The 25,165-nt window shown below is 44.6% G+C and overlaps 1 protein-coding gene across 5 annotated transcripts in view; it reads left to right on the forward strand.

Annotated features, from left to right (window-relative positions):
- The window catches only part of DAAM2 (dishevelled associated activator of morphogenesis 2), a 119,314-nt gene that overhangs the window by 52,504 nt on the left and 41,645 nt on the right, over positions 1 to 25,165 (forward strand). For all 5 annotated transcript variants that reach the window (XM_082731102.1, XM_082731106.1, XM_082731104.1 and 2 more), the window contains exons 2-6: positions 10,514 to 10,738; positions 14,876 to 14,965; positions 20,848 to 20,922; positions 21,370 to 21,464; positions 24,375 to 24,708. In XM_082731102.1, the coding sequence (XP_082587228.1) occupies positions 10,571 to 10,738; positions 14,876 to 14,965; positions 20,848 to 20,922; positions 21,370 to 21,464; positions 24,375 to 24,708 (762 nt within the window). In that variant the 5' untranslated portion in view covers positions 10,514 to 10,570. The remainder of the gene's footprint in view (positions 1 to 10,513; positions 10,739 to 14,875; positions 14,966 to 20,847; positions 20,923 to 21,369; positions 21,465 to 24,374; positions 24,709 to 25,165) is intronic.

Here is a 25,165-nt window from a genome sequence, read left to right on the forward strand (position 1 = left end):
CAGAGGCGGGGTGGGGGGCGGGAGGGAGCAGGGTTGTGAGGGAGGGGCAACCCATGTCACGTGTAGGGTGGTTTCCCTTTGGCCAGGAACCCCAGACCTCTGGCTCTAATGGGTAGCAGAGACTTGGAGTGGAAATTCCTTCTTCTCTTTTACTTCACAGCTGTTGCCCAAAGAGCTCCCCACCACTCCCACTCAATCTCAGCCCAAGTCCTTGTTTTCTGTGTCCAGTCCATGTCTTGCCAAAGCCCCCTCATCAGCTCACACATGTGTTAGTGTGCACACCCCTCCGTGACATCTCTAGCATCCATCCCCTCCCCTCCATTCTCGACAGTGTGGGGCCTCATTAACTCTTACTCACGCAGAGATGCTGTCTAGATCTTCCCTCTAATGTCCCTTTTTCCTGTAATGCCCTCCATCAGGGCCACCAGAAATTGCCTGTCCAAATTCCAGCTCTGATCTGAATCCCAACTCAAGATCTCGCTTCTATCAGCCAGCCACCCATCGTTCAGTGACTTCCCCCTCCTTAACCCGGCATTCAAGGCCTTCCTTTATCTGGCCCCAATCTTGTTTTCCACCACCCCTCTTTAAGTCCTACATTTCAGCCTGAGAAAATAATAGTGAATCTTCAAACAACGTGTGTGTGGGCTGTGCAGGTCCACTTCAATGCGGCTGTTTTTCAGTAAACATTTTGGAAGATTTTTTTGGACATTTTCAGCCATTTGAAAAAAAAAAAAAAGTGTAGATGAACTACACAGCCTGGAAATCTCGAGAAAAAAAAATTTAAAAAGTTCGGTAGGTCATGAATGTGTAAAAGTTTTGTAGATGCTACTCTATTCTCTGATATGCTACCAAAAAATAGACACAAATCTATCACAAAAAGTTAAAATTTATCAAAGCTTGCACAAACACAGACCATTCACGGCGCCACCACAGTTGAGAGAAATGTAAACAAAGGTAAAGATGCCGTATTAAATCATAACTGCATAAAATTAACTGGAGTACGTGCTGTCCTATAACCATTTCAAAGCCACCTCCTGTTACTCTTGCTGCGAGCTCAAGAGCTGTCCCCGCTGAAAACACTGTGTGACACTAATCCTTTCTTCGGGAACAAGGTGTCTCTTCAGTAAATGGCAGATAGCAGTAAGAAGTGATCTCTCATGGTTCTTGCAATGAGGAATGACATTTGGGGGCAGTCATAAGTTCTATGTGGAGTTGCTACTGGGGTGGGAGGGGAGTCTGTGTCCCGAAAGCCCATGGTTCAAAGGTGAGTAGGATTTCCCTTCACCTCATGATCAACTTGGGGTTTTTCTTGACACCAAGTCCTCCCTCTGGCATGCCTTTTGTTGTGAATGATTTCTTGGACCATCCCCATGAGATGCACCCACATCTTTCCTTCCTCTGACTCTCAGCTTCAATGCCACATCCATGGGTGGATGTGCTTCGGCCTGGGGTCTGTTTATGCCCATGCCTCCCCAGAAAGTCTGTAGACCCAGTGGGGCTGGAATTTGATGTTGGGTTTATCCAAAGCACCCAGAATATTGCTTTGTACATGACGGTCACTCAGGGCATAGATGGATGAACGAATGAACGCATGCTTGACTGGGACATAGGAGAGCAATTATGTCCTTGTTTTCTACCCTGGTGAGACAAAGAAATCTATGTTCTCTTTATCATTTCTCAAAATGAGAAAACGGATTGGGAAAATCCACAACTGCCACACAACACCCCCGAGTCAGAGAAATGTCACATTGGGGAATTTTCAGTTTTGCTTACCCAGAAAGACCCCTCTTTTTCTTCATCCCTGTTTCCCCTGGCTCTGTATCTCCCACCCCTCAACCTGCATGGAGGGGGACCCTGGGGCTGAGACAGTTTCCTTTTGCTTTCTTTGCCTTTCCCAGAGCAGAGGGGGAACCGTAATTTAGGCGGCTGCTAAAAATAGCTCCCCCAGTCCTGGAAAGAGAACTTGCTTATTTTTGAAATTGCTCCCTGCTCCCTCCCCAGCCCTGCTGGAGACTTGCACTACAAGCCAGATGCTTCTGAGCACTGTCCTGAGGCTGGCAGGGGAGTCACAGCATGGGGCCTCATCAACCAGGGGGTCCGAGCCCTGTCTGAGAGATGGACCAGCAGAAAAGTGGGAGGGATGAGAGGTATTTGTGCTCTCCAGGTCCTGTCCTAATCAGATGGGTCTCCCTCCCCACGGCCTCTTGGGGAGCACTGTGGGGGGACAGCCCACCAGCTGTGTGACGCAGCCACCAGATGTGGGAGAGGTCGCCAGGTCCGGAGACCTGGATCAAATCCGAGGCTCACACAGCACATCTTTCCAAGCCTCAGATTTCCTCTTCTCTACAAGCTGGGGTGATGGTCATATTTACCTTGCCAGGGTGTATTGAAAGTCTGAGGTAAACTTTGACTATAGTAGGGCTCGGTGGATGATGACCATAACTTTGTTATGATTAGAATCACTGAAATTAGAGCACGCCGCTCTGTTTTAACAGGCAAGGCAATAGGACAAGCGATAAGCCAATTTGAATTGCTAAGTTGAACCACATGAAATTGATGATTTTGTAGATTGAGTATAATTGAATACCGTCACTTATATGATTCAAGCTAATAACACAGAAATCAGCAAATTTTCTGTAAAGGGGCAGGGACTGTAGACAATACTTACATGAAAGGGTGTGGCTGCATTTCAGAAAAACCATATTTACAAAAATGGGTTGAATTTAGCCTCTATAATATTTGCCAACCCCCATCAGACTATGTCTGTTTCATTCTTATGTAGAGTGAACTTTCTGTGATTCATACAGTCAGTGTCCAGGAATCTTCCCAATTATAACTGTAGCTTAGCTGTAGAGTTCATGATGGTGTTTATTATTACCAGACCCTGTTCCAAACACTTTACAAAGAGTAACTAATTTATTCTCACGACAACCCTATGAGGTAGGGGCTGTTATTATTGCCCCATTTTATGGATGAAGAAAGTGAGGCTCAAAGAGGCTGAGTAACTTGTTTGAGGTCCCATAGTTAGAGTGGGTAGCAGTTGAACAAAACCCAGCTGAGTTTGTAGGGTCTAGTTTGACATCTGCAAAATTCAGGCTGCTTCAGTTTGGAAGTGGGGGTTATCAAGCCTGTTTGCTGCTCACAAAGCATGGTCTTCAGGTCCTCAAAGGGGCAGCAGGCATGGTAGAGGTGGGCAGTGAGGAGATGGGTGGGCAGAGGACCTGGGATGGAAAAGCACAGACTCTTCTCTGAGAAGCTAAGCCCTGGGTCATGGCCCTGTGTCTGGGGCTGTTTCCTAGGTGACCTCCAGTGACACATGGAGGGTCAGTATATAGGGAGGAATCTCTGGCCTGTGGAGCAGGAAATTGTTTACATTCCTTATGTTCCATGCAGTATCTCTGGGGAATTCTGGGCCCCATTCCCAGACCTGGGCCCCAGGGGACCTGGTAGGAAGACAGGGGCAAAGAGCAGGCTCCCCAGTATGCTTTAGCTCTGGTGTCAAGCCAAGGGACTTGTATACCTTGTTGATCCCCTTTGCCTACTAACTTAGCCACCATTGAGCAGGCCACTGGTCAGGACTCTGGCCTTGTGCACACCAGGCTTTTTCTCTTTATGCCATTCCCCTTGCCCAGAAAGGATTTCTTACCTCTGTACCTTTCCTTAGTCCTCTCACCTCTTTCAAGACTGGCTTGGTGCCACCTCCTGGAAGTCTTTTCTGACCTCCTCTTCACACCCCAGGCCCCCTTCCTAGCGCTGCCAAAGCCCCTGTCTCCTTAACCCTTCTGGCTTCCCTACCAAAAGGGGACCCCTCAAGGGAAGGGACTGTACCTTATTTGCTCTTGTGTCCTCACCACCAAGGTGAACCCCCGTGTCCAGCGTAGCCTCCACAGGCTAGAAACTGGTTCAAAGCAACCTGTTTGAAGCAACATCACCATCCACAAAAGCCTGTCCCTTCCCCTATAAGATGTGGCCCTTGGACGAGTTGCCTGGGCTTTGGGAGTCTTAATGTCATCACCAGGAAGGGACAGTGATTTGAGGGTTGGGGGAAATAAATGAGGTAAAGCAGAAAGTTGCCAGCACAGTGACTGGCTCCTAGCAAGCACTTTGGAAGTGGCTATACGTATCCTTGCCTCCATGACCCCCATGCATGGAGTAGGGGAAGATGAGAGGAGAAGGCAGTTTGAATACCCCAAAGCTACAGCATTGGCCTCAAGTGCTAAAGTCAGGGTTCATGCATCAGCTTTGTTTTTGCAACAAGAGAACTGAGCCTGGAGTCAGAACATTTAGTTGTGAATTCCAGCTCTGCCTCTTAGCAGCAATGGGCACCATTGACAAGCCGTGTGACTGCTGGTAATACCATTATAAACCTCAATATTATTATCTGTTGCGGGGAGAGTAATGATGACCTCATAAAGTCCTTGTGAGGCTGACATGAGATTGAAGACCTGGGAAAACACTTGGTCCAGCTCTGAGGGAATGCTCAATCATGAATTATTGAGTCTGGATCTATAGAATGATTGAGAAAGCTCTGAGTGAGGCTCAGCTTAGGGTGTTTCTTGGGCACATGCCATATGGCTTAGTGGTTTAGAGCTTTAAAGTCATGCCATCATGAGCTTGAGTCCTAGCTATGCTACTAATTGGCTGTGTGTCCTTAGGTAAGTTACTTAAGCTTTCTGAACCATGGTTTGTCTTTTAAGGACTTTTTAAAGATGATGCCACATATCTCAGAGAGTTGTTATGGGGATGAAATGTGAGTAGATCCCAGGGTCTGGTCTACACCAAGTCTCAAGTATTAATATTATTCTGCTTTTACTTATGACTTAGGAACAAGCATTGATGATATAGGGCTTTTGAAGTCCTAGTTAGTGTAAAAACTGGTATATAGAGGGCCACAGTTTGGGGGTAAGGGTTAGATTTTTCATCTTTGCAAGCCAAATGGGAGTATTGTACTCAAGTGATAGGAAGTACTTCCTGGCTTGGGGTGGAATGTGGGAGGCATGCTCTGTGCACATGAGGAGAGCCTCTGGGGAAATCTTTGGGGCTGGAATGGAGCCAAACAGTATGGTTGACCAGGCCCCGCCATCACACAGGGAGGAACCCAGGTCCCAGAGAGCCTAAAACCTTGGCCCTCTGACCCACGTCTGGATAGTGTGAGAGCTGGAACTAGCCTCTGTCTCCTGAGTTAGGTATGATTTCTCCAGGATGTAAAAGGATGTGAGTAAGAGTTAAAATCTGGCAGGAACCACAGTACTAGAGGAAAGCCTTGAAAGGGACCTTACAGTCCTACAGGAAGGCTATTTCTTCATTGATGGTTGTCTGTTTTAAGCCAGTTAGTCTGTGTTTAGGTACCCACAGGCTTGGGAAGACCTTGATCCCCCAGGGAGAAGAAGAAGGGACAAGGAAACAGGATGTGGAGTGCACAGAGGTGTTGGTATTCAGTGAATATTCATGGAGAAAAAGGTGGGTGGTGGTAGGGATGGGTTTAATCCCTCTTTTGGGGTTTAAGTCCAGTGGATTTTGTTCTATTGTTGCGTCTCATTTTTCTATATTGCTCCTCAATTTATCTTTTTTTAAAAAATTTTTAGATTTATTATTATTTTATTATAAACATATAATGTATTTTTATCCCCAGGGGTACAGGTCTGTGAATTGCCAGGTTTACACACTTCACAGCACTCACCATAGCACATATCCTCCCCAATGTCCATAACCCCACCCCCTTCCTCCAGCCCCGCTCCCCCCAGCAACCCTCAGTTTGTCTTGTGAGATTAAGAGTCACTTATGGTTTGTCTCCCTCCCAATCCCATCTTGTTTCATTGATTTTTCTCCTACCCCCCAGGCTTCCCATGTTGCATCTCCACTTCCTCATATCAGGGAGATCATGTGATAGTTGTCTTTTCCGACTGACTTATTTCACTAAGCATGATACGCTCTAGTTCCATCCACATCATCGCAAATGGCAAGATTTCATTTCTTTTGATGGCTCCTCAATTTATCTTCAAGGTGGGCACCTCCATTGCTTCTCTTTATGAAGTGCTCTTGCAGAAAGGAACACTCTGGCCCCCTTCACTTTTCTGTTCCCTTCCCAGTGTCAGGGATGAGGCTTTCCCCTTCTAACCAGAGCTAGCTTAGAGCCCAAGGAAAATCCAAGCCCCTCAGGTCCAGACTTCCCAGTGGCCTAAGGCAAAGCTGGGTGGCTTCTTAAATCAGGCTGGGCAGATCCCTACAATGCCAGGCTTTGGTGATCCCTGCTGTGCCTGGAGAGAGCTTGTGGTTACAGGCTGTGTCTGGGCAGGGCAAGCCTTGGCAGTAATGATAACAAAATCATAGCAGCAGTGCTGGCCTCCTTCAGAGAGTGCCCTGTGTGCTCCAGACATCTTATCTACATTCTTGGACAGACTCTTCACCAAAACCCACTGAGGAAGGTGCTGTGATTATCTTGGTGTCACAGAACCCAAGGCTTTGAGAGGTTAAGACTTTAAGAAATGTGCTTCAGGTCACCCAGCTGGGAAGGCAAAGCCAGAAGTCAAGTCCCAGTCATCTGACTTGGAAGATTGCTAGGGTGAAGGAGGCCTTAGCACAGGATGGATGAGAAATGGGGCAGTGGGAGGTGGAAGCTGTCCTCACAGTGGAGAAGAGGAAGATCTCAGGATCTCTGTAACCCTCTTCTGGCCCCAACAGCATCCTCAGGACTGGAGATATTTCTAAACAAAGCTGTCAAGATTTATCTTCTCTGATGGAGAGGTGTAATAGAGTAATAGGGTAACAGGCAATAGAGTAATAGGGCTGTGGCAAGATGGGGAAAGGGGCCACTGATGTGGGAAGAGGAGTACTAGACCACAGGCTGAACACTGGGGTCTTCAGTTTTAAGCCCAGCTCTGTCCCTAGCTGTGTGACCTCAGAGAAGACTTTTCCCCCTTTGATCTCAATTTTCTGCTCTATGCTCTAAAGCTACATGCGTTCCAGCAGAGAGCTTATGGTTTTAGTCTTAAATGTTCAAGTGGGGCCTCAACAGTCTTAAGAAACAGTTATTGGGAGTAAGGCATTCTGGGGAACATCAGCATAGTGGGGAGCTGTTAAACAGGCTGCCTCTTTAAAGGGTAAATACGCAGTCTCCCCCTGGTGTTCAGGCCCTTCTCTGTGGGGACAGTACTTCTTCCTGTTTGGAAGGTCAGTATCTCTGTCTCCGGTCCTCTTGAGGCCAAACCGCCTCACTCCCTGTACTGGGGGAAAATGTTAAGAAGTATATAATGACAAATACAGCATAACCCGACCAATCAGAGCAGTCATGGCTGTAAACAGCTGGTATGAGACTATAACAGGGTGTGCCAACTGTATGCCCACCCTGCCCCCGACTCCTGATTGTTCCTAGGAAAGTCTGGCTCAAGAGCTGAAGAGCAAAAAGTTGAGGAGGTGAAGGCAGGGAGTAAGTTCACTGGTCTTCCCAGACATCAGCTCGTCCCTCCCTCGAACCCTATCATCCTGTCAGCTTAGCCTCACTGTGGCCTCTGGGAGTGTCCTTCTCATGCTTTGTCCCCTGAAAAAACAGCCTCTCCACTAGCTACAGCTCCATATTGGAGGCTGACGAAACAAAGGGGACTTAGTCTGTACTCTGCAGCATTATCCCGAACTTGACAATGGTCAGGGGACCCGCAGGGTGGCTGACCCCAATCTGCTTGCAGAATTGGTGCTTTACTAAGCCTGATAGTCAGAGACCAGGGCTTTGCCTCACCTACTCTTGGCTACTGGCTATCAAGTCCCATAGAAGACCCCAAAAGCCTCCTTTCCTCTTTCATTTTCCTCAGATGCCAGCCTATTTTTGGTCTTTGCCACCAGGTACCAGGATTGCTGAGTTAGCTCACTGGCTTCCTACCTTATCCCCAGCCTCAGGACTGTTGCCTTGTCTCTTTGTAAAGGTTCCTGATTGCTTATCAACTTCTAGGAGTCAGAGATTTCAGCTAATATTTCTTGACTGATTAAGGAAGGCCTTTCTTTTCCATGAGCACAGGCCATTTCCCAATTGAGCAAGAAATACTTACTGAGCACCACCAAATGCAAGGCATTTTATTAGCTGTAGAAATGGGAGGGGTATCAAAGAAGTAGGAAGCATGGCCCCACCCTCAAGAAGTCTTCACTATGCCTGTGGAGAACCAATATATAAACATAAAAAAGATAACCAATAATATGAGACCACTTCAGTGTGTTAATTGAGGCTCTTCTGGGTCTATTAAAAAGCTTGTCACAAAGGTTATAAAGAAAGATAAAATGGAGCTAGTAAAAAAACCTCTAGAATGACAATTAAAATGCGTGATGACTTAGAGGCCTGATCAGATTAGACCGTTACTAGCTGGATTGTTAGGGTTTAGGAAATAAAGCAATGTTCACCAGAAGTTACCTTGAGTTCACTAGGAACAAGTTATGACACATTTATCTTTTTCTGATAAGGTTCTAGAGCTCCATTCTGAGGTACACCTTACATTTGGCATTTCTCAAATTCCACAAGGCTTCAGGAAAGATCTTGTATGCTGTCTTTACAGCAAAGAGGGCAAGATAAGAGTGTGGGTTCATGGATTCCAAGCTGGTTGAAGGACTGTTCCCTGAGAGCGTTGATGACTAGTCTGTTGGCATTCCCAGATGTTGTAGCTATGTCATCTGGCTCTGTCTGAATCTTTTGTTGTAATCAACATTTTTAGCAATGGTATGGGTAAAGAACATGAGTATATTCTGAAAGTTTCTGTTAATGACCAAATCTAGGAGAAATAGCTTAGAGTCAAACTCGAAAATACCCTTGTGGGTATGTGTACCAAAGCATTGAAAGAAGAAACATAAAGAGATATTTGCACACCCATGCTCATAGTAGCATCATTAATAATAACCAAAAGGAGGAAGCAACCCAAGTGTCAATTGATGGTGAATGGATAAACAAAATGTATATAAATACAGATGAATAGTATTCAGCCTTAAAAAAAATAGGAAATTCTCATACATGCTATAACATGTGTGAGAGACATAAATAATGTCTTTAAGGTATGAACCTTAAAGACATTATTTTAAGTGAAATAAGCCAGTCACCAAAGGACAAATGCTGTATGACTTTAATCCCATGATTCTACTCATACTTCTGCTTCGAGTAGTCAAATTCATAGAGATAGAAAGTAAAGTAGTAGTCGCCAGGGGCTCAGGGGAGAGGGAAATGAGAAATTAGTGCTTAATGAGCACAGAGTTTCTATTTTGCAAGATAAAAAAATTATGGAGATACATGGTAGGGATAGTTGCACAGCAATGTGAATGCACATAACACCACTGGACTGTATGCATAAAGATGGTTAAAATGATCAACTTGGTGTTGTGTATTTTATAATTAAAAAAAAAAAAAACCCTAACCCCAGGCCTGTGATAATAGGGAAAAAAAGTAGAATCTTTTTTATGTTTAATAAAAAACAATAACATCCAAACTAAGATATACAAATACTGAACGAGGAGAGCATGGCTGGACAGCAGTGTTGTGGGTAAGCTCTCCCGAGCTTCAGGTTATCTGAAAGCATATTTGGGAACCAGTAATGGTCAAGGGTAGTTTTAACACTTTGGGGAAGCCTATGTACAGGTAGTTGGGCTTATCCATCTAGAAGCTATGTGGCATCAACGACTAGGGCTAGCCAGTGTTTCTTTCCAAGCTCGGGCACTGTTGAACAAGTTTTTCCCAGGAGCCAGCTAAAAACTTAACCCTTTCTGCTTCAATGACCACTCAACTGTTGGGTGTTCATGAATTTTGGTCTCTGGCCAAAGTGGTATTCTCTGTTCTTGGTTGGTATAGAAAATGAATCTGATCAGATCTCCTTCAGTATTGGCTCAACACTGTTCCAATGATCAGCCCCATTTCCTTACTCAGGGTTCACTCTGATGACTCCCCAGGTTACCTCTCCCTCCAGATAGATGGGTGATGAACCCATGTTCTATTAATATTTCACATTCATTCAAACATGTCTGGGCACAATGGACAGAAAACCCTGTGAGTCTCTGAAGACTTCTATCCTCTGCTCCCCAGGAGCCATGCCATATAATTAGCTTGCTGTCTCTTCTCCAGCCTACTTTAATCCTTCCCTTTCCACTGGATGAAACCCTTAAACCAGGCATCCATATATCTTAAAATGGATCTAGTGACTGAGTTGGCCCTGCTGAAAATGGCTCTGCTAGAGGAACGGGACTGGGATATCCATCTGTACAGTCATGGAGAAGGTGCAATTTACGTTCTGTGACTACCACCCACCTCTGTTCTCTGAGGGCATGGAGGGAGTACCTGCAAGTGTTTGTGGCAGGAGACACTGGAGGGGATGATGGGAAGAGAATGCTTCCAGGTGGAAAGAAGCTGTGAGAGAAGGGAGGATGGGCCTGATTGTTGGGTCAAGGGCTCCTAGCAGTTGGGCAAAGAAATAATGGTGGCTCAGTGACCACTGTCCCTGCCTACCTGGCTGCCATTGCCTGACCCCTCTATGCTGTCTGTTTTCCTGTCCAGATCACAATGAGGACCTAGGACATCGACTTTGACTATCCCCCCTGGCCTGGAGTGATCATGGCCCCCCGCAAGAGGAGCCGCCATGGCCTGGGCTTCTTGTGCTGCTTTGGGGGCAGCAGCCTCCCTGAGATCAACCTCCGGGACAACCACCCTCTGCAGTATATGGAGTTTTCAAGTCCTATCCCGAACCCAGAGGAGCTCAACGTCCGCTTTGCAGAGCTGGTGGTCAGTGAGGGGACAGAGAAGGGAGGATGTTGATAATGGGGAGTGGGACTCTGGGGTAGGCAGAGCAGGACAGAAGGCAGAGACCCATGTGCTGGTATCTCTACCTATGAAACTCTGCTTTGGGTAAGGGTGAGCCCCCCCAGGACACCTCAGCTATGAGGAAAAATAAGTCATTTACTAGGAAGAATACCATGAAATATGTCCCTAGAAAAATGGACCTACCTCATATCTCCAGCTGGTTCTGGATCTCATGGTACAGCAGCTAGGCCATCTTGAAATGAATAGGTCCAGGCTTTTGTGAAATAAGGCAGTGAGGAGCTTCAAAGAATACCAGAACATTTGACACCTTCTTTCTGGAACTTCCCTGGAATTCTTTCAGAATACAAGAATACGGAATACAGAATACAAGAGCAAGGGACAAAGTGGGACTTTGTAGGCAGAGACTAGGTCCTCAAAGCAAGTATGATTAACTAGAAATATGGAGGTAGAGGTGCCTGTATTGTAACTGGTTCATGCCTGGTCCCAGGCTGGGTGATTATATTCCATGTCTAGCCTATGGCAAGTGGAAGCTCTGTCTTTGAGACTGGTCGCAGCTCTTCCTGACTCTGTGATGTCCCTTCAGACTAGAGCAGCACTACACCTTTGTGAGAACCATTCACAAAGTGAGCATGTGAAATTCTATACTCTGACCACAAGGAGACAGAGCAGGAAAGAAGCATGATTCCTCTTCTTGGAGGTATGGTGGTGAGACAAAGTCAAGGAAACTCTCAGATCAGGGATGCCAGACCACCCCTCCCCCCGGGATTCAGGGCTGAACCCTGTGTAGAGCAATGAATGGGAGAGAACAAAGTATTTACTAGTATAGAATGACATTTGGAACATGATTGGTGTTAGTACTTCCAAAATCTGTTTGTTTTCTGTTTATTTTACTCAGAATACTGCTGACAGTAAATATGTGGGTTTTTGATGCCAAGCAATTTCCTAGTTCATTGCAGACACCAACTAGTGTCCTACAACTTAACTCCATGCTGACACTAACTACCCAGAGTTCACACAGACCCCGCAGAGGAAGGGCTCAGATCCACAGATGGCCCCCTACCCAGACACCAATCAGAAGTAGTAGGTCCCCATGTTGCCCTACACTTTAGAGAGACATGGCTGTAAGTCGTAAGTTCCCATGATCCTCTCCTCAGTTGGATAATTTGCTAGAATGACTCATAGAATGTAGGGGAAGGCTTCACTTACTACTATCAATGCATTATAAAAGATATTCTGAAGAATACAAATGAATAGCCAGATGAAAACCTATATTTCTTATATTGCCACAGCATGGACATTTTCTTGAACAGAGCACATGAGTTTTGAAAGAAGGACAGGATGAAAGATGTTCCTCTCCTTGGCCCTTTTATTTAGTGAGTATTTATTGAGCATCTTTAGTGAGCAGGATTCCTTACAAAGTACTTTGACAAAAACAAGGATGAGTCACACAAGTCTTATCTGCAAGGAGACTGGCATCTGCAAACAAACAGAGCAAACTAACATTGAGCCTGTTTTGTGCATTGAGCTAAGACTGAGATTATCATTGAGCAAATGAAAAATATTCCTTGAGAGCCCGCTGTATGCTGATCCAAGAACATAAAGTCTAATAGAGAAGACTGATTTTGAACAGTTATGACAAATGTAGTGAGTGTTTGGAAAGGGAACATTCATGGGCCTGTGGCAATGTCTAAACAGAGTTTAATTCCTGGCTGAGGGTTAAATGGTGCCCCCAAAGGATGACATTTCCATTGAGATCCAAAAGCAGATTGATAGCTGGAGAAGTGAATAGGGTTGCAGAGCAGTGACAGAGGTTGCCCCAGTAAGAGAAGCATAATATGTGAGTCTTCAGTCAGAAAAGAGCTGGGCCTTTAGGAGTTCACCATGGAAGATGAGAGCAACAGAACTTCATACTTGACCTTAAGAGTAACAGAAAGTCAATGGAGCAGGGTGGTCTTCTAAAAGAAGAAGGATTATGGGTAGGACATTAAGAGGGTTTTAGTGCAATCCAAACTAGGGAGAATGGTGACTTAGACTAAATGCTATTAGTGAGAATGGAGAGAACAGATTGAAGAGCTATTTAGGGGGATATATAGGACTTGCTGGGCTTGGGGAGTGACTAGAATCAGGGAATACCCAAATTGCTGATGTGAGGAACTGGGTGGATGTTGGGACCCTATAAAAGACAGGAGATGCCAGATGAAACTCAGGGTTAGGGGCCAGAGTGATGAACTCAGTTTGCATGTTCTTTCTGTGCCTCAATTTCCACATCTTTAAAATGGGTTGTTGTAATCTTAATGAGTAAATATTAAGCACTTAGAACAGTGCCTGGCACGTAGTGATACTACATAAATGTGTGAGGTACCTGAGGGATGTCAAAATAGATGGGCATGGGAGGCAGTTGGATCCCAGGGTCTGGAGCTCAGGAAACTGGGGAGCTAGAGACACAGGTTTGAGAGAGTTTGGGGTAGTAACAGTTCTTGGGAATGGCTGAGAAGTCTTTACTGGGAAGCATGGAAACAGACCCCAGAACCCCAGGATCCAGGTTGGTGCCCTGAGGGATTTCACCCATTCTTAATTTTTTAAAAGATTTTGTTTGTTTATTTAACATAGAGCTATCACAAGTAGGCAGAGAGGCAGGCAGAGGGGGAGGGGAAGCAGGCTCCCCGCTGAGCAGGGAGTCTCATGCGGGGCTGGATGCCAAGACCCTGAGATTGTGACCTGAGCTGAAGGCAGTGGCTTAACCCACTGAATCCCCCCAGGTGCCTGCACCCGTTCTTAATTTTTACTATGACTAGCAATTTTTTAAAAATACATTTGGCTCACCTTATATTCACCTTATTTTTCTATTGGACAGTTCTGATCTATTAAAGGAAAATCTTCAAGTTCTTCCTTAAAGTATAGGGATAAGAGATATTGATATTTAAGACATATTTTCTTAGATATTACTTTCACTGTTCGTCCTTGAAAATATAAAGATTATTAATAATGCGCCTTATTATCTTTTCAAAAAATATTTTATTTAGTTATTTGAGAGAAAGAGAGAGAGAGAATAAGGGAGGGGCAGTTGGAGAGAGAGAAGCAGACTCCTGGCTGAGCAGGGAGCTCAACATGGATCTCAATCCCAGGACTCTGAGATCATAACCTGTGTCCAAAGCAGATGCTTAGGTGCCCCTACTTTATTGTCTTAATGCAAGTATTGCTTTTTATTTAAAAAGAAAGCTCACAATACTTGAGCTGAAAAGCAGGCTATTTCCTGTGGCCTGTTAACTCTTTCTTTTATGAGCCTTAGCACAGCTCATGAATCACAAGAGAAAAGTCTTCAATAAGAGGAGCGTCTTAGAGCCCATCTAGTGCAGCCAAACCTACAGTGTCACTCCAAACTACATATGGAATGACCCTACATTTGATGATATCAGAACTACCCAACTCTACTCCTAGTGGAACCTCCAGCCTTGTGTGGGCGGAGGAGCTGCCCCTGACAGGCACACCTCCATGGGAAGTGGGTCAGAACCTCCCTTTCCACGGCATACTCTTCTTGCCAAGAGAGAACAGCTTCTTGTCCTCACCAGTTCTTCTCAGCCTGTGCTGAGACCATGCTGAGGTTGAGGGGAGCCAGAATTTCTGGGGTAGAAACACAAAGGACAGGGAAACTTGCAGGATGGGGCAAAAACTAGATCTATAGACTGGGTGCTTTGTCAGGCCTTGACTTATGATGTTGACCAGCTTAAGAAGGACAAAAGAATAAAGAGCAGAAACCTGGGGCAAGATGGTTAGGAACTTGCAAAGCAATACAGGAAGGAGTTGAGCAGGGAACAGGGAGTTGGAGGAGGAGGATGGATTTGTAGAGACAAGTGGGAGTGGACAGGAAGTAAGGGAAGCATGAATAGAAGCAGCCCAGGCTTGGGTGGATGTAAGGGAATGGGGGTGGGGTATGGGGCTGTATTTCTAGCTGAAGAAGAATTGCCCTATCATGCTTTGATACTCTCTGGAGGGAGACAGTAGACTGAGGGATAGGTTTGGAGGAGTTACAATTTCCTGAAACACTGAATATTCTAATGTCAACCATCTCTGGGTCTGACATATTTCTTGTCTTTGCAGGATGAATTGGATCTCACTGACAAGAACCGAGAGGCTGTGTTTGCACTGCCTCCGGAGAAGAAATGGCAGATCTACTGCAGCAAGAAGAAGGTGCCCTGTCTGACCCCTTCCACGGCCACCTCAGGGTCCCGAGCATGGGGCAGCTCTTGCCTCCATGCTTGCTCACTCAGTCAACAGATATTTATTATATGCCGCATGATTCTAGGTGTTGGAGGCAAAAAAATTCCCCACTCTCATGGAGCTGACCCTCTGGGATATGGGATTCTGTTTTCCAGAAATCTTTGGTGCAGGTGCCCACTGGGTTCCAGGAGCAGGACTAGGTCCAGGAGACACCAAGATGACAAACCTATACTCTCTTCCCATGCCTGCCTAGAGAGGGTGTTGTCCTGTGCTGTACCTAAGGGCTGCCTTGTGTTGTGAGGTATCAGTTTGGAGCCAGGGTGGCCTCTTCAGGATCTTTGGCCCCTCTACCCATCCCAGGCTTGGCCTTACAGAGCAGCAAGTATATCAAGGTCACACATTGGTCTCCATTCGCCCCACTTTCTCCTTCCCCTCTTCTTCATTAAGAGATGTCATTGGTCTTCTGATTATGGTCTTCCTTAGGAAGGGGTGTTCCAGGCGCCAGTTGGGGCTTCATTAAATCTTATCTCCTCCCCTCTGCTTCCCTTGGTCTTTCTCCATATCTGTGTCTCTCCTATACATCTTTTTGTCTGGATCTCTCTTGCACCCCTTCTATTTTATTAGCCTCTATCTTTCTTGGTCCATCTTCATTGTCTCCCCTCCATCCTCCCATTTTTTAAAAATATTTTTTATTAACATATAATGTATTATTAGCCCCAGGGGTACAAGTCTGTGAATCACCAGGTTTACACACTTCACAGCACATACCCTCCCCAATGTCCACAACCCCACCACCCTCTCCCTCCCCCCTCCCCCCACGACAACCCTCCTTTTTTTTTTTTTTTTTTTGTGTGTGTGTGTGTGTGTGTGAGATTAAGAGTCTGTTATGGTTTGTCTCCCTCCCAATCCCATCTTGTTTCATTTGTTCTTTTCCTGCCCCCTAATCCCCCACGTTGTATCTCCACTTTCTCATATCACACCCTCCCATTTTTAAGACTAACAGCTTGTTCCTTTGACCTTAGAGTATAGGAATTTGGGAGTTAGGACCCAGTTATTCCTGCACCTGAGGCTCAGACCTGCTCCTGCTGGGAGGAGACAGGCAGGTCTGGGCAGTCCTGAGCCTTTGCTTCTTTATGTTTCCTGAGCCTGTTTGTTCATGGCTCTTTTCATCTTCTCCTCACCCAGGGTATTTGTCTCATCTGGGGCTCCATGACCTTATAAAATTGGGGATTAGGGGCACCTGGGTGGCTCAGTGGGTTAAAGCCTCTGCCTTCAGCTCAGGTCATGATCCCAGGGTCCTGGGATCAAGCCCCGCATCGGGCTCTCTGCTCAGCAGGGAGCCTGCTTCCTCCTCTCTCTCTGCCTGTCTCTGCCTACTTGTGATCTCTCTCTCTCTCAAATAAATAAATTCTAAAAAAATAAAAATAAAATAAAATAAAATTGGGGATTAGACTGCTATAACATTCTAGAGTTGGAAGGAGCTGAGAAACTTTTCAGTCTGGTCCTTTCTTCTGCATATGAAGTGAGGACAGCCTAGGGAGGCAGTGGACTTGCCTGAAGGTCCCAGCCAGTCATGGCCAGTGGCCGCACCATTGCTAGAACCCAGACCTGCTGGAGTCTGAGGGCCTGTGGCAAGATGTAAGGGCTATGTACACTAGTCTAGTATACTTGATGCACATTTATTAGGTAGAATACTGCAGAATACCTGCAGAATACTATGTGCTGTGTCCAGAGCTCTTATAGTGAAAATGAAGATCTTTAAAAAGTGCAAGTTATGAGAGGGAGGGAGGAGAAAACTAACTTCAGGAGTAGTTTATCATGTCTTGTGATTCTCCACTTTCCAAATGGATTTACTATGGAGTTCCTGCAAGTGGATCTCTTGCACAACTTCAATAAAAAATGAATTAAAATGTAAGAAAAACTTGTTCTACCCTCCAAACCAGATTGCTCCTAATCTCCCTCCATACTTTCACAAACCCCTTTCTTGCTATGTGGTGCTTCCTCTATCCTTAACATCCTCCCCACCTGTATTAGTTTCAGTAAGAAGTTGGGGCATCTAACACAGAAAGCTCTTGAGGGGTCTCTGAGAGAGAGCCCCCACCCTGGGCTTCCACAGCCCACTATAGATTCTTCTACCACAGAGCATTTGTCACTCTACCTCTGGCACTAGACTATTCTCTGGAAGACAGAGACTGACTTTTTTTTAAAAATTTTTTATTAATATATAATGTATTATTAGCCTGAGAAGTACAGGCCTGTGAGTTGTCAGGCTTACACACTTCACAGAACTCACCATAGCACATACCCTCCCCAATGTCCATAATCCAACCACCCTCTCCCTACCTCCCTCCCCCCAGCAACCCTTAGTTTGTTTTGTGAGATTAAGAGTTTCTTATGGTTTGTCTCCCTCCTGATCCCTTCTTGTTTCATTTTTTTCTCTACCCCCAACCTTTCACTTCGCCTCTCAAATTCCTCAAATCAGGGAGATCATATGATAATTGTCTTTCTCTGATTGACTTATTTCACTCAGCATAATACCCTTTAGTTCCATCCATGTTGTTGCAAATGGCAAGATTTCTTTTTTTTTTTTTTTGATGGCTGCACAGTATTCCATTATATATATATATATATATATATATATATATATATATATATATATATAACCATGGAGAGAACCTAGATGTCCATCAACAGATGAATGGATAAAGAAGATGCGGTATATATATATATATATATATATATGGTGGTATCTCATTGTGTTTTGATTTGTATTTCCCCGATGCCGAGTGAAGTGGAGCACTTTTTCATAGTCTGTTGGCCATCTGCATGTCTTCTTTGCAGAAATGTCTGTTCATGTCCTCTGCCCATTTCTTGATTGGATTACTTGTTCTTTAGGTGTTGAGTTTGATAAGTTCTTTATAGATTTCAGATATATACCGCATCTTCTTTATCCATTCATCTGTTGATGGACATCTAGGTTCTCTCCATGGTTTGGCTATTGTGCACATTGCTGCTATAAAAATTCAGGTGCACATGCCCCTTCAGATCACTACATTTGTATCTTTAGGGTAAATACCCAGTAGTGCAATTGCTGGGTCATAGGGTAGCTCTATTTTCAACTTTTTGAGGAACCTCCATGCTGTTTTCCAGAGTAGCTGCACCAGCTTGCATTCCCACCAACAGGGTAGGAGGGTTCCCCTTTCTCCGCATCCTTGCCAGCATCTGTTGTTTCCTGACTTGTTAATTTTAGTCATTCAGACTGGCATGAGGTGGTATCTCATTGTGTTTTGATTTGTATTTCCCCGATGCCGAGTGAAGTGGAGCACTTTTTCATAGTCTGTTGGCCATCTGCATGTCTTCTTTGCAGAAATGTCTGTTCATGTCCTCTGCCCATTTCTTGATTGGATTTCTTTAGGTGTTGAGTTTGATAAGTTCTTTATAGATTTCAGATATTAGCCCTTTATCTGATTTGTAATTTTCAAATATCTTCTCCCTTTCTCTCAGTTGTCTTTTGGTTTTGTTGACTGGTTCCTTTGCTGTGCAAAAGCTTTTGATCTTGATGAAGTCCCAATATTTCATTTTTGCCCTTGCTTCCCTTGCCTTTGGTGATGTGTCTAGGAAGAAGTTGCTGTAACTGAGGTTGAAGAGGTTGCTGCCTGTGTTCTCCTCAAGATTTTGATGAATTCCTTTCTCACATTGAGGTCTTTCATCCATTTTGAGTCTGTTTTCATGTGTGGTGTAAGGAAGTGGTCCAGCTTCATTTTTTCCACATGTGGCTGTTCAATTTTCCCAACACCATTTGTTGAAGAGACTGTCTTTTTTTCCATTGGACATTCTTTCCTGCTTTGCCAAAGATTAGTTGACCATAGAGTTGAGGGTCTATATCTGGGATCTCTATTCTGTTCTGCTGACCTATGGATCTGTTTTTGTACCAGTACTATACTATCTTGATGATGACAGCTTTATAATAGAGCTTGAAGTCTGGAATTGTTATGCCACCCACTTTGGATTTCTTTTTTTCTTTCTTTCTTTTTTTTTTTTTAAAGATTTTATTTATTTATTTGACAGACAGAGATCACAAGTAGACAGAGAGGCAGGTAGAGAGAGAGGAGGAAGCAGGCTCCCTGCTGAGCAGAGAGCCCCATGTGGGGCATGATCCCAGGACGCTGGGATCATGACCTGAGCTGAAGGCAGAAGTTTTAACCCACTGAGCCACCTAGGTGCCCCTTGGCTTTATTTTTCAACATTTATCTGGTTATTCGAGGTCTTTTCTTGTTCCACATAAATTTTAGAATTATTTTGTTCCATTTCTTGGGGAAAAAAATGATGGTATTTTGATAGGGATTGCATTAAATGTGTAGATTGCTTTAGGTATCATAGACATTTTCACAATATTTGTTCTTCCAATCCATGAGCATGGAACACTTTTCCCTTTCTTTGTGTCTTCCTCAATTTCTTTCATGAGTACTTTATAGTTTTCTGAGTACAGATTCTTAGCCTCTTTGGTTAGGTTTATTCCTAGGGATCTTATGGTTTTGGGTGCAATTGTAAATGGGATTGACTCCTGAATTACAGAGACTGACTTTTTGCTCAGTACTTTCAGGGCTCAGAACAGTGGTTGGCATGTAGTAGACACTCATTTAATGCCTATGGGATGGATAAATGATGAGCTGGCAGAGGCAGAAAAGTGTATATTTGATGATGCATTTGTTTTTAGTTCTGCGATCCCCTTTCCAAGGTCAGAAGATAGGATTGGGGGTCTTCCATCATGAAGAGTTAACACATAGCCATATAGAAGTCATAAAGGCCAAATCAAGGCAGGTTTCTCACTGATCTAAAATTTGAATTTTGTGAAACGAAATTGTGAAGCTTGAGTAGATAGAGCTGAGGGATACAGGGCAAAGTCCAGGTCAGCTGACAGACAGGTAGTTTGTCAGCAGGGTTCTGCAAGAGGAGGCAAGTTTTTGTGCAGATTTGAAAGCAGGAAATTAGCAGAAGGCAGGTGAAGAGGAACGTCCAAATAAGACAGGGACAGGAAGGAGCAGGGTGTATGTAATGTGCAGAAGCAGAGTCACTGGCTGAAGGACAGGGCTAGATCTTCAATCAACGTTAATATTTACTCAACTCTCATTGTTCTTGCCCATCCTGGGGAAGGATTGAAGCTTTCCCTTGGCACCTGAGGGCTGGGCCAAAGGCCCTATGCTCTGGGTTCTGCCAGAGCTATAGCTACACCAAGCCCTACCAAGTCTCTCCATAACCCAGGGCTTTGGGCGTCTCTCTCCCTCTTTTAGTGAAGTTACTATTCACAGAGTGCCTACCATGTGCCAAGGAACTGCACCAAATGCTTTATATCAGTGCTTCTCAGACAATCTGGGAGAAAAAGCAAGTTTTTTTTTTTTAAGTTCCAAACTCTCAAAAATCAATACTTTTATAAAATACAATAAGAATGGTATTAGAAAGTAAAATTTGAAAAAACAGATGTATAAAATATAAGCACAGATTTTTATCAGGTTCAATAGACATAAAATTATATTTTATTAAGAAGCAAAGAGGTAACAGATACAACAGGGAAAAAAAGAATTTATTTTTAATTATCTACCTTGTTCATGGAAAATGCACATACCTGTGTGATTTCTGTCTGTGTCACTGGCTGGTCATGAGAGTCAGTGTTCATTATCTACATTTTTACCATGGAAGAAATGGAAGCCTGGAGAGATTTTGAAACTTCCTGGAAGTTATCCCTATCTGGGTGGGGCTGGAGAGTGAATCTGCTGTCAGTGAATGAAGCTCAGGACCTCAGGCCATGGGCCCATCTTGCCAGGTGGTTCATACAGTCTTTCTCCTTCTTCCAGGAACAGGAGGACCCCAACAAATTGGCGACCAGCTGGCCTGACTATTACATTGACCGCATCAACTCTATGGCGGCGGTGAGCGATGGCTCCTCCCCTGCCCCCCCCCCCCACCTGGAAAAGCCAATGGAGAGAGTGATCCTCTCGCATCTTTCCCTGCCCTTCACACCCCACACACTGGGGATCAGTAGATTTCCAGTTACTTTTTTAATCATAATGCCTCCCTTCTCTGTGTCTCAAGAGGTCCCCAGGCATTTAAACACTTATTAACCATTGGTATATCACACAGTCTTGGAAAATAGGCTGAGCCAATAATTTTCCCCATTCCACAGATGAGGAAAGTGAAGTCTGGGATTGGAACCTGGGTCTTCTCAGAATCTGACCCTCTTAGGAAACCATTCCTTGAGACCCCACCCTTTCTGAGTCAACGGTGGCTCCTGGGTCACACCTGGGCTCTGGGGGGGGTGCTGGCAGCTGGAAATCAGGCGGCCCAGCAGGACCCCTACCCCTTTCCACCTACCTCAGATGCAGAGTCTGTATGCCTTTGATGAGGAAGAGACCGAGATGAGGAACCAAATTGTGGAAGACCTGAAGACAGCTCTCCGGACACAACCCATGAGGTGATCTCATGTTTCCCCTTCCCACTTCCTTCCACACCCCTTCACTTGGTGGTTCCCCACAATTTTCTGAAGCTTAACCCAAAGCTCTGCTCCCATCCCAGGCCCCTTACCATCTCCACAGCTTCCTCCCACCTCCCCACCGCCGGCATCTCCTAGAGCTCTCTGCACTCTGTTCCACTTCCTGCTTCCTACCAGCTCTCTCTCTGAAGAGCTGGGAGGTTGCCAGAGGAAGGGCATGAGGGGAACCAGGGTAGAGGGCAGAGGAATGTGGCATAAACCTCAGGTCCTGAAGAGCTACCTGAGCAGAAATTGAGGGCAGGTACTTGTTTTTCTTGAGAGAACAGAATGGGAGAGAAGGAGGTCTTATGTACAAAGTACATAAGAAAGAGCCCTGAGAACCAGTGTCCCTACCATGGAGGAGGGCAGTGCGGGCGAGAGAGGCTCTAGCCACTAGGGGGAGATGTGGTGTCTGTGGACCAGATTCCACCACCTAGAGTGATGCAGGCAGGGCAAAGGGAATGATTTTAAGAAGGAACCTTCCCCCTTCCCAGGCCATACTGCACAAACGTCCAAAGTGGGCCAAGAGCCACAGCTTCTTCTCGTGCCAGAGAGCTGGCTTGTAGCTGCTCATGGGAACTGACTGTTAAGTTTCCAGCAGTTTTGCAAGCTGCTTTTTAAACATGGCTATGATTAGAATATAAGTGGCATAAACTTAAAACTAAATAAATCATACCAAAAACAAAAGTAATAAATACTTGAAACTTTTCACTCCCTAATTACCTAATGATCTTACTACATTTTAGTTTTATGTATGCTCTCGACTGTTATATATGCTCTTGAGTTTATATTCGTTGTATATGCCTGGTGGAAATACAGCTGACACTGAACAAGGAGGGTGTTAGGGGTGCCAGGCCCCGTGCAGTCGAACATCTGCATATAACTCTTGACTCTCCCAAGACTTAACTACTAACCATCTACTGTTGACCTGCAGCCTTACTGATAATATAAACAGTTGATTCGTACCTATTTTATATGTTACATGTATCTTATACTCTTATAACAAGGGAAGCTAGAGAAAAGAAACTGTTAAGAGAATCATAAGGAAAATGTAACCATAGTATTATACTGTGCTTACTGAAAAACTTCCCATATAAGTGGACCTATGCAATTCAAACCTGTGTTATTCAAGGACCAACTGTGCTATAAATGTTGCATTTCTTCCCAACTCCATGTTCAGTGTTGTCACATTGATAGCTTGAAATCAGCTATGCTGGGGATATGTATACTGTGGAAATTGGCAAACACTATCATCAGGCTTTTATTTCTTTCTTCAGAGAGCCAGTTGTTAAATGTTTTTACCAGCATACTGGTCTGCGTGTGTGTGTGTGTGTGCGTGCGTGCGTGTGTGTGCGTGCGTGTGTGTGTGTCTGTGGTTTGGGCTGAGTTCTCTACTTTCTCTACTTTGGGAGCCTGGAACTAGAGCCTCAGGAGAATGGGAGCATCTTAATCCTGCATGGTTCCAGGGGTGGGGCACTTGTAGGAAGGGGGTGCAGGAAGGATGAGGACATTGAGAAGGAGAGAAGTTGAGGGAGGTTTGCCAGGTTTCTCTCCCACTTCAGTTTACTGTTCTTTCCCTTAATAAAATTCTGACAGTCATGGTGGACAGTCATGTTAGAAATTCTCAGAATATAGAAAAGCATATAATAGAAACAAATAATACCTATTTCAATGACTTAATTTGAGAGTATATTTCATTTTGTAGAGATATTTATATAATAGTGTAGAAATACACAAATACACTTGGGACCAAATGTATTAACTATATGCAATGGTTCCCTCAGCTCCATTTATGACATTTCCTTGGACCGTTACTGTTTTATGAATTCGAGTGTTCTAAGCATCTTTGTGTGTATGTGTGTGTAAAGACACGTGTGCCGTGGGTAACTTTGACACCAGATGAAAACTATTGACCTCTTATCAAAATGATGCTTTTAAATAACAAAATAGATAAGATGAAAAATAAGCCACTTAAAGTGAAATACAGTTACCAAATATGAAACATTTGTGAGATAGCGATTAAGGTGCTTCTTTATGTCTTAAGTGGCATGAGCTAGCAACCACCATGATATTGAAGTGTTGATGAGTAGAAAGGATAGTCTGAGACACCTGTAACAGCTATAATTTGATATGAAAATGGCTAATTTCTTTGGGTGACAAAGTCACAGGTTCTACTAATCCCACTATAGTTTATTGTCCACGTTCATCATAAGAGGAAATGATACACTTCAGGTAGAGGTTACCAAAAATAAAAGTATAACTTATTTTTCCCATCCACATTCACAGACTTCTGCAAGATAGCCATTGGCCCCTTAGGGGAACACAGACTCCAGGTTAAGAACCTCTGAACTAACACTTTTTTTTAAATGCTTTTTGTTAATATTCAAGATAACTTAGCTATTTTCTTCAGGATCCTTTGAAGGGTGCCTTTCCCAGCCTTGGTCCTGTGATTCAGTGACTCTGATGTTCCCACCATTTGGAAGTTCTCTTTGTCTTCTGACTGTAATTCTCTTAATTCCCATCCTCTCTGGAGATGAATTTTCAGGTTTATTAGCCGTGATAATTATAGTAATAATTATTGCAATCGTTCCCTTCATGTGTATACCATCACAGCCAGGCGACTGACAGCCGATGACCTGCAAAAGCATGGTATTTAAGGTGCAAATAAGGCACAAGTCTCCTGTGAAGGGGATAGGATTTTAATGCCTTAGATAAACTCACTAAATGAACCAAATGGCTACTGTAGATGGGACACAGTGTTACACAGGTCCCGGGGTAACTATTTGCAAAGTGTATACAGAATCCTATACAAATTCAGGATACCTGTTGTGCTAATGGCGCTGGCCTGGACAGGTTCGTGACTCGCTTCATTGAGCTGGAGGGTTTGACCTGTCTGCTGAATTTCCTCCGGAGCATGGACCACGCCACCTGTGAAAGTCGTATCCACACCTCCCTCATCGGTTGCATCAAGGCTCTGATGAACAACTCCCAGGGACGGGCGCATGTGCTGGCACAGCCAGAGGCCATCAGCACCATTGCGCAGAGTCTGCGCACAGAAAACAGCAAGACCAAGGTGGCCGTGCTGGAGATCCTGGGTGCTGTGTGCTTGGTTCCTGGTGGCCACAAGAAGGTGCTGCAGGCAATGCTCCACTACCAGGTGTACGCAGCTGAGCGGACCCGCTTTCAGGTGAGGGGCTAGCTGAGCGCTTATATGAAGAGACATAAGGGACCTCAAGAGATATGGGTTTGGCTAGGATAATGGTCCCCTCACTAGACCATGGGTTCCTTGAGGCTGGATTCTTGGTATATGGGTCGACGTCTCTGAGCTCAGTGCCTGATGAATCACAGAGGTTGAGTCTGGAATGGACCTGAATGCAGTTGCTGGGGCCAAGATTTTAAGCCCTATACCTGGGCCAGTGCTTACTGTGGGGACCCCAAGAACAGTGCTGGATACTTAAGTCATGCTATTCTCTTTTCTTCTCCCTGATCTGCCCCAGAAAAGTAATGAGATAGTAAGTATAAAGTGTCTTATATAGAGTAAGTGTCAATAGATCTAAACTGTCACTAAAAATGCTATGGTTTATCTGTATAAGCTATTTGTATATTCTGTCATAAAAGGCTTTTAAGCACTTACTCTGTGTGGA

The sequence above is a fragment of the Mustela nivalis genome (genome assembly GCF_964662115.1).
Source record: "Mustela nivalis genome assembly, chromosome: 5".
Lineage (NCBI taxonomy): Eukaryota > Metazoa > Chordata > Mammalia > Carnivora > Mustelidae > Mustela > Mustela nivalis.